At 36.2% G+C, this 10,095-nt stretch overlaps 2 protein-coding genes across 4 annotated transcripts; both read right to left on the reverse strand.

Annotated features, from left to right (window-relative positions):
- Positions 1-463: 463 nt before the first annotated feature.
- LOC125193475 (putative inactive disease susceptibility protein LOV1) lies at positions 464-4,467 on the reverse strand. Of its 2 annotated transcripts, XR_016128643.1 has the most exons (3): positions 3,314-4,467; positions 1,267-3,111; positions 464-1,047 (listed from the first exon to the last, which is right to left on the reverse strand). XR_016128643.1 is itself a non-coding variant. In XM_048091267.2 (2 exons), the coding sequence occupies exons 1-2, from the start codon at positions 4,302-4,304 to the stop codon at positions 1,343-1,345; spliced, it is 2,760 nt and encodes a 919-aa protein (XP_047947224.2). In that variant the 5' UTR covers positions 4,305-4,467; the 3' UTR covers positions 1,060-1,342. The 2 variants fall into 2 exon arrangements, 1 of the variants encoding a protein (XP_047947224.2); XM_048091267.2 differs by lacking the exon at positions 464-1,047 and having other exon boundaries at positions 1,060-3,111.
- Positions 4,468-7,580: 3,113 nt separating this feature from the next.
- LOC148927057 (putative disease resistance protein At1g59780) lies at positions 7,581-10,095 on the reverse strand. Of its 2 annotated transcripts, none has more exons than XM_089057567.1 (2): positions 8,382-10,095; positions 7,581-7,891 (listed from the first exon to the last, which is right to left on the reverse strand). In XM_089057567.1, exon 1 carries the CDS (start codon positions 10,077-10,079, stop codon positions 8,442-8,444), a length of 1,638 nt encoding a protein of 545 aa, XP_088913693.1. In that variant the 5' UTR covers positions 10,080-10,095; the 3' UTR covers positions 7,581-7,891; positions 8,382-8,441. The 2 variants fall into 2 exon arrangements, with proteins under 2 accessions (XP_088913693.1, XP_088913692.1); XM_089057566.1 differs by having other exon boundaries at positions 7,581-8,011.

Genomic DNA, 10,095 nt, shown 5'->3' on the forward strand with positions numbered 1-10,095 from the left:
AAAAGAGAATAGCTGTAACAACTCTCGGGAAGTGGCCAAGTGGGCAAGCTTATTCATTTATAATGAGAGATCAGTAATGTTTTCAAATGAGATACTTGCACCTATGATTATTTTTATACACCGATCACGTCTTGATAGACATGGTTTCCATTATTTTACTAAGGTTAGGTATTCATATTGTTGACTTCATAGACAGAGACAATTATTTAAACATAAACACAGTCATGTTTTTAGTATTATCTTCTCAAACCATGGTTGTTGATATTTTCACCAATCATAAATAGAGTACACTATATTAAACTTTGAAATTATATAACTGTGATACTTACCTTTAAAAATATCTACCCATGTCCTTAGACTTTGATGTAATATTACTGAAGAGACTTTGTACTTTTTAAACATTTTTTAGTCCAAAATATAATGGAAAAGATGTTAGTTCTGGGTTTGAAAAAGATGAGGTCTTATTACTCGATTGAAATAATAGAAATAACAAGACTCGAATACAATGGAAAAACAAACCTAATTTTACGTGGTTCGACGCTCATAATTTGATCCGGGAAAGAACCACAGAGAAAACCCAAATGGAAATAAATAACTGACTCAATAACAATACTTAAAATAGACTTAACTCTATATAAGGAAATAACTTAACATAATCATGGAACTTAGGATGTGGATGTCAGTTGTGGTGCGGGCGTGTTGCAGCCGATGTAGGTGTCTTGGGTGTTGGTCGTGGAGAATCGGGAGGTACACTGGAGTTTGATAAAAATGTGGTTGGAGTGTGACACAGAAAGCAAGTGACTTGGTGGGAAAACAGACCTAAACCTGTGGTTCGACTCTCGTAATCTGATCCGGGAAAGAACAACAAAGAAAACCCGGATGAAAACAAATAACCGACTCGATAACAAGACTTAAAATAGATTCAACTCTATAAGGAAACAACATAACATAATCTTGGAACATATGATGTGGGTGTCGGTTGCGGTGCGGATGTGTTTGAGCGATGTAGGTGGCTCAGGTATTGGTCGTGGAGGTGCGCTGGAGAGCCTAATAATTAATATGAGAGTAATAATTAATACTAATTAGAAATCAAAGCTCTGTTGGACCGGAAAGTTATCATATGATAAAGAAATTAGAAATAGCACAAGGTCAAGATCATTATGTATATATAGCAGTTAGATATATACAAAACACAAAAGAGAATCAACTTCCCTAGCCAATATATATATTTATATAATTAATAATGTATGGTCACAAATTTATTACCTCCAAAAACATCAGGCACTTGCTCCTAAATTCTCAGCTTACAGCCAAGAATCTTCTTCACAATATCACTCTAGTCTTAGAATGGACCCTTAATATTCTTCTCGACAAGTGGCCCATAATCTTCTTCTTCTACTCTCACTATAAATTCTCTTGGTATAAACTCATTGATTCCCATCAGTCGAAGAGAGGAGCTCAAACCATCTGGAACCTTCACCAAATTGGGGCACTCCAAGATGACAATGGAAGTAAGTTTTGGCATTGCTCCCTTTTCCACTTCCAATTTCTTTAAATCTGGCAACCATTGGAATTCAAGGAGCTTGAGTTGTGGAAATGAATCTGAACGGAAAGTTATTGTTTCCGCCATCTTGACGGAGTCCTGTAAAGTTAGCACTTGCAACATGGGATACTTGCCAAACTCCTCCACGTCTACCTTACCCTTGCAATTATATAGTTCCAAAATTGCTAAATTCTGACACATCCCTTGTTTGTAGTATGGAAAACCACCACTCATATTGCAACTAGACATCATCAAAGTAACCAACGATGGAGACATCAACCCCTCATTTAAAACCTCCATATTTTTCTCTGAACTTAGATCACATGACTTAACCTCAAGATGAGTCTCACGTAATTGTCTATTTTTGTTGCTCAACACAATTGACATGCAATCCTCATCAAAAACTCTAACACTTAGACTCTGTAGACTAATCAATTTGGGGATATCTGCAATGCAAGTTGTCTCACTGTCGATCCATTCTAATGTCTCCAACTCGTGTAGCCCATCTAGTCTTAGTTTCTCCCCTCCAATCACTTCTATGCCAATTGTTGGGAGAAACAGATGCTTTAGTCTTTTCATCTTACAAATCACATTTGGCAATCTTATAACATGCGAGACTCTCAAATCTAAGGTCTGTAGGTATGGCATGTTGCATATAGACTTTGGTAGCTCACCCACATTAGAGTACCGCAGACTCAAGTATCTTAAATGAATAAGTTCACCCACCTTGATTGGTAACTTTTCCCCTTCAAACTTACAACCTTCTATCAAAAATATCCTCAAGTACTGGGACATCTCAAAGTCAATCGTACTCTCTTTGAAGCCTCTAGTTGGAAGAGAACTAAGCTTTGGGAAAAGCATAAACGATCTAAGACCTTTAATTTCCTCTAACCCATCTATACTTGACACAGTAAAGCTGCGGAAGTCAAAATTGATGGCTAACCTGCTTATGGAATCGCCAATGGATGGAGGTATTACTAACCTTTTTTGAGTTGGTGAAACACTGTCGGTCAGATATTTAGAAGCATTAATACACTTCAGAAACTTTTCTTCTTCAGCTTTAGAAGAGCAGAGATCATGCATCAAATCATGAAGCCCACATGTATCGAACTTGTTAAGTGGAAAGTAGTACCTAGCTTTTTGGAGTTGAACCATACACCTCATAACAAGTTCTTTTAGATATCTTTGGGCCACTTCTCTTAGAGTCTCGTTAGGTCCTTTATCTTGGTATGAAATGAAGCCTTCCGCCATCCACAATAGATACAATTTCTCTGTATTAATCTCTTTATCCTCGGGAAGACATGCTAGATAGAGGAAACATGGTTTTAAATAATAAGGTAAGGCATTATAGCTCAACTCCAACACCTGATTTACTCTGGTGTAGTTTTCAACACCTTCTCCACACCTCAAATTCAATTCCATGTTTTGATTTACCCTTCTCCATTCTGGTAAACTATGTACTTTTTGATGCAAAATCCCTCCAATAACACAAATAGATAGTGGTAAACCTTCGCATTTTGATACAATTACTCTTCCAATATCTTTAAATGATTTAAAATCCGGATCAACTGCCACAATATACAAAATAATATGAGGCATCCAAACATATTCGAAAAGAATGCCACAATAGTTGAAAAGACTCTAAATTTCTAACAGAATAACCATCCAAACATATTCGAAAAGAATGCCACAATAGATGGGAAAGCTCTATGTTTACAACGAAATTACACAATGAAAATATCGAAAAAATAAGTGAATTAAACTTCTGACCTGGAGATAAATCTGCTATTTTTTGAAGTAAAGCCCAACCTTCATCTTTTGTCATAAATTCCAACTTGTAAGGTTCGGATTGTCGATTTGCAATGTTCTCATAACGAGTCGTAAGAATGACATTACAATTCACAGGAAAAGCTTGCTTTATGATCTCCCAATCATCATTACTCCAAATATCATCAATCACCACCAGACATTTCCTCTCCTTCAACAAATTATGAATTCCTCTCACCAACTCTTCCATGCCACCAATCTCTGCGTTTTTATCAAGTTGTTTCAAAATATCACCAAAAACGGCCTTTGGTTGAAACTGTTGGGTGATGCAAACCCATGCTCGAGTATAAGATAGGAGGTCTGTGTGGTTGTAGACCTTTCTGGCGAGAGTAGTTTTTCCAAGACCACCCATCCCATATATCTTCACTACTCGTCTATTTCTCGTTTCATCCTTCACCTTTGAGACCAAAAGCTCGATGTCTTTCTCCATGCCCACAAAATCATGCTCAACCTCATGACCATACGTCTGCCTCAACATCCGTTGCCGCTCGTCATCTCCCTGCCTCGAGAGAGATGAGCTTTCTTGTCCCAACTCTGACTCTAACTTGTTAGTGAGTTCAGCCAAGGCTGATATTATCAAGCGAGCCTCTTTTCCAACCTGGTGGACACTGCAACATTCAAGAATTATGCAAATGTACCTTTGAAATTTTTCCTTGATAGTCTTTTGTCCTTCCTTTTCGGATTGCACTTCAACGGCATACGTTTCGAGCAGATTCTCAGCTTTTTCCGCCAGATCTTTGAGTTGGGAAATGTAAAGCTTTAGAGTTGGAGAATCGCGTCTCTCTCTGTCAGCTTTCATCAACAAGGCATGGATGCTTTTCAGATCTGCTTTCACTCTCTCAACATCACCGCTCACACTAACCAGAAACTTAGTTTCTTCAACCAGCAAATCACGAAGGGTTTCCAGAGACGCGTTTGCAACAGATTCTGCCATCCTACTTTTTCTCTCTTTTCTCTCTTCTTCTTTTTTTGCTATGCTTTTGATCAGTAAATTACCAATGCATAGATCCACACACACTTACAATGTGATAATGAAATTCGATTTCTGTAATCCACGTTGTGGGAACCCATACTACCTTATCTTGATTCAATAATTCAAGTGAAAAGTTGGATTGGTTTTTCACTTTTTATGGTGTCTTTTCTCTTTCGTCACTTTATCTTTAGAAAATCTCCAATAATGTTTTCTAAAGGGCATCCAATGTATTGAAAACCTTCTTTTTTGAAATATCTGTAATTTCTTACCTTTGGACAAAATTCCAAGCACATTATTATGTAGATCTAATATAAATATCGTATTCCATATAATTAAATTAGTTAACTAATTTTAAATCAATGATATACAGGCTTGAATTTACCTAATTTTTCAAAATTGTAAAACGAAATGGAAACAAATGATTATATAGATTGAAATTTACTTTACACACAATAATTAATTTAAATACAAAGCAATAATTAATTTACTTACGATAATTAATATAAAAAGAATAGTAGGTTGAATAAGTATGTGGAAAGTGAGTCATACTTTTGTATAGTATTAGTTTTTATTTATAACTCATTTTGTTTGATGTCTATACATATCTTTGAAATTACAAAAATATTAGTCAGAAATCCGAACTGTTAGAGTTAGGCTTGAAAAATTTTAACCCGACATATTCCAGCTATATTAACCCTTATCAGATTAGCTTGCAAATCTATTAGGGCATGCTTGGTATGATGGAATGAAATGAGGGTGGAATGGAATGGACGTTGGAATGGAATGAAGATAGGAATGAAATGCCAATTTACTTGGATTTCCTTTGCATTTTCATCCATTCCCTCGTTCATTCCATCACACCAAGCAAATGAATAGAATGAAAGTAGAAATCACATTTCATTCCACCATTCCATTCCATCATACCAAACATGCCCTTAGTGCTAACCTGATTGACATCTCTACTTGTGCATAGGCATGCCCAACAACAACTATTCGAAGACAATATTATTCGTTTCACAATGATCTAAAATCTAAAAACAAAATTAATGCTAATTTATCTAAAAATATTTCATTAATCAGTCGCAGCCATTTTTCTTAGGATATCACCAAACCTTGTTCGCACCATCCACCCGGCCGGCCGGCCAATCTCTCCCCATTTCTTTCCCTTTATCACTTCGCTTTCCCAAAATCAAATTAACAATGTCGACATGCATGGCGAGGCACCAGAGCCTGGGGCTGGCGATGATGGTGGGGAACGCGAGGGGGGAGAAGAGGGGCGTGGGAGCGAGGGCGCCATGACCGTTGGACGGCGGGGCGGGGTGGGGATCGGGGATCCGGAGCCGGGGAGGAGTGGGGAGTTGAGGGAGGTGTCGGTGTCGAAGATTGTGGGGAGTCCGTGGTTTAATATGGAGGGAGAGGTCGTCGGGGTTGCGTCGTGGGAGGTGAAGGATGAGGCGGATCGACTCTCCGTGGGTTTCGCGGCGCCGGCGTCGAGTGTTTATTATGGACAAGATAAGATCATTGCTAACGATTTATTGTGTTTCTTCTACTATTTAGTTCCTATTTAGCTCAACATTTTAAAAAACTGAATTACTATAAATTACTCCTATGAAATTTGGAATTATCTTGTGGTTGTCTATTAAACACATGGAAATATTAAGTGTGTAGGATAGGCTTTCAAATCATCACATATTTCAACAAAAGAAGAAAAATTGCAAACTTTGATTTATAATTTAGTTTTTAAGTAGTATGGAAAGGAGCAAAAGTTGACGGTGCACCTATAATATGGCAAAATGGACCTTGAACCTCGTTTAGCTCCATCGCGGATTCTCCCATAAATGCACCGAGGTTTGCTCACCTCTTCTTGCTCTGTCGAAGTTGTTTGTTAGTAAGGATTCTATCTAAGAAGTTAATTTGATTATGTGATATTCTAATTAGACATAGAGGAATTATAATCTTAAAGTGTAATTTTGGAATTATGAAACATATTCAATTATACTACTAATAACTATATGATGGTAACAGTAATTATGTTTTTAATACAGGCTAAGTCAAATTTTGGTCCCTAACATATTGTTTTGCTGCATTTGGGTCTTAAACAAGGTCACAAACTTAATGTATGGGACCCGAAAAGAATTTTCTGAAAAATGTATAGAATCAAAATTGGACTTTAGTCCTAAATTATAAGTAAGTTATTAAATTTATCAAATATTTTGACTATTAATTATAACAAAAACTAGTTATTTAGACTAAAAGAATATGTTCAAAATCAAAAGATATCAAAACAATATATTAGGGATCAAAAGGTCACAAACTTAACGTATGAGACCAAAATGAATTTTAGTTCAAAATCAAAAGATATCAAAACAATATATCACATTTATAATTGGTGCTGCCTTTTTGAGCATTATGGTAAATTGACAACTTCAACAAATTGTGTGATTGAAAATGCATTTTTGAGCTGATTGTGTTTGTGTTTGATGCTATATAGGCAATAGTTTATCTCAAGGAATGAAGATTCTAAATAGGCTTATGATTTTCGAAAATTGTAAGCTTTGGTTTCTTCATTTTATCTAATTATTCACACTAGACTCTTGGTTTTACCTTTACTACATTTCTCAATAGCATAGTTTTTTATTGTGAGTATTTTATACAAAAAGAAAATTGGACTAAGTTGGACAAGAAAAGAGGTAAAAGAAAAGAGTTAAAAGAATATCATGAAGATATTCGAGAACATAAAAAGAATTCCAAAAATACAAATAAATAGCACAAGTAATGCACATATGAGCTACACTCTTAAAACAATTATATGTTCCTGATTACTACCTCCGTCCCCCAAAATTTGCTACACTTTGACCCGACACGGGTTTTAAGAAATGTAATGGAAAGTGAGTTGAAAAAGTTGGTGGGATGTGAAAATATTAGTTTTATAATAAAATGTGAGTAGGAATGAGTTAGTGGAATATGGGGTCCACTACCAAAAATGGTAAAAGTGAAGTGTATCAAATTTTCAGGGACGGACCGAAATAGTAAACTGTATCAAATTTTCAGGGACGGAGGTAGTATTTTAGAACCCAATTTAACATTTATCTTGAAAGCATTACTTCATCTGTCCACAAAAACTATATACTACTATATAACAATAATAGCATTTGTTGGACACAAAAACCAAATCCACCTAACATTCAATTGTGGGTATTTGAAAAAAGAGAATTATAACTCGTACAAGAAAACAAATTGATAGAATACTATGAGGATATATGATACAGGCCAGAAAAGATAAGTTCGTATTGCTCAACTTATATAATGGAAAAACAAACCTAAACCTATGTGGTTCGACTCTCGTAATTTGATCCGAGAAAGAACCACGAAGAAAACCTAGATAAAAATAATAACAGACTCGATAACAAGACTTAAAATAGACTCAACTCTATAAAGAAATAACTAAACATAATCTTGGAAGTTGGAGCATATGATGTGGATGTCAGTTGCGGTGCGGATGTGTTGGAGCCGATGTAGGTGACTCAGGTGTTGGTCGTGGAGGTGCCCTGGAGAGCCTAATTATTAATATGAGAGTACATAACCATAATTCAACAAAGTCTTATCATTAATTGAGCCAATAAATGCGAATAAGCAAGTCTTGAGAGCCTTCACTAGGAAGTTATCATCTGATAAAGAAATTAGAAATAGCACAGGTCAAGATCATTATGCATATATATAGCAGTTAGTTATATAGTAAACACAAAAGAGAAACAACTTCCCTAGCCAATATATACATAAGTCCTATTTGGTTGGGTAGATAACTCATTTAAGGATGAAATTCTATGACCAAAAATGACTAACTCATCTAAGATGAAATTCTATGACAACAATGACTAACTCATCTAGGAATAAAATTCTTTGTTCGTAGAAATGACTAATTCATCTAGGGATGAAATTATATGAGCAAAAATAACATTTTTGTTCATAGAATTTCATCTACCCTACCAAATATAGCGATAGTATATAATTAATAATGTATGCTCACAAATTTATTACCTCCGAAAACATCAGGAACTTGCTCCTAAATTCTCAGCTTACGGCCAAGAATCTTCTTCACTAAAATTCTCTTCTCATGGAACTGACCCTAATAGTCTTCTCAACAAATGGCCCATAATCTTCTCCATTTATTCTCTCTGTAAATTCTCTTGGCATATTCGTGATATCCATCCGTCGGAGAGAGGAGGAGAATCTCAAAGCATCTGGAACCTTCTCCAAATTGCGGCATTCATTGATGAACAAGGAAGTAAGTTTTGGCATTGCTCCTTTTTCCACTTCCCATTTCTTTAACTCTTGCAATTTGTGTAACCAAAGGTGCATGAGTTGTGGAAATGAATTTGAACGGAAAGTTATTGTTTCTGCCATCTTGACAAAGTGATTTAAAGCTAGCACTTGCAACATGGGATACTTGCCAAACTCCTCCACGTCTACCTTACCCTTGCAGTAATTTAGTTCCAAAGTTACTAAATTCTGACACATCCCTTGTTTGTAATATGGAAAACCGCCACTCATATTGCATCCAAACATCTTCAAAGTAACCAACGATGGAGACATCAACCCCTCATTTAAAACCTCCATAGCTTTCTCTGAACTTAGATCACATGACTCAACATGAAGACGAGTCTCACGTAATTGGCTATTTCTGTTGCTCAGCACAATTGACATGCTATCCACATCACAAACTCTAACACGTAGACTCTGTAGACTAATCAATTTGGGGATATCTGCAATGCTAGTTGTCTCACTGTTGATCCATTCTAATGTCTCCAACTCGTGTAGCCCATCTAGTCTTAGTTTCCCCCCTCCAATCACTTCTGTGTCATCAAATAAGAGAAACAAATGCTTTAGCCTTTTCATCTTACAAATCACATTTGGCAATCTAATTCCACCCCGAACTTGCAAATATAAGGTCTGCAAGTATGGCAGGCTGCATATAGACTTTGGTAGCTCTCTCACATTAGAATACACCAAACTCAAGTATCTCAAATGAATTAGTTCACCCACCTTGCTTGGTAATTTTCCCCCTTCAAACTCACAACCTTCTACCACAAATATCCTCAAGTATTTCGACATCTTAAAGTCAATCGTACCCTCTTTGAAGTCAATCATACCATAAGACTTTTGGAGAAGTATAAACGATCTAAGACCTTTAACTTCCTCTAACCCACTTATACCTGACACTTTATTCTCAAAGTCACAACTGATGGCTAATCTGCTTTTGTAATTGCCAACTGATGGAGGTATTACTAACCTTGTTTGAGTTGGTGAAAGAATGTCGGTAAGATATTTAGAAGCATCAATGCGCTTCAGAAACTTTTCTTCTTCAGCTTCAGCTTTAGAAGAGCAGAGATCATGCATCAAATCATGAAGCCCACATGTATTGAACTTGTTTAGTGAAAAGTAGGAACTATCTTTATGGAGTTGAACCATACACCTCATAATAAGTTCTGTTAGATATCTTTGGGCCACATCTCTTAGAGTCTCGTTAGGTCCTTTATCTTGGTATGAAATGAAGCCTTCCGCCATCCACAATAGATACAATTTCTCTAAATCAATTTTGTGATCCTCGGGAAAACATGCTAAATAGAGGAAGCATGGCTTCAAGTAATAAGGCAAGGCATCATAGCTTAACTCTAGCACCTGTTTTACTCCTTTGTATTCTTCAACACCTTCTCCATGCCTTAAATATGATTCCATGTTCGCATTTACCTTT

This window comes from Salvia hispanica, chromosome 4 (assembly GCF_029641045.1).
Source record: "Salvia hispanica isolate PSC_SH4W2 chromosome 4, Shi_PSC_v1, whole genome shotgun sequence".
In the NCBI taxonomy this organism is placed as follows: domain Eukaryota; kingdom Viridiplantae; phylum Streptophyta; class Magnoliopsida; order Lamiales; family Lamiaceae; genus Salvia; species Salvia hispanica.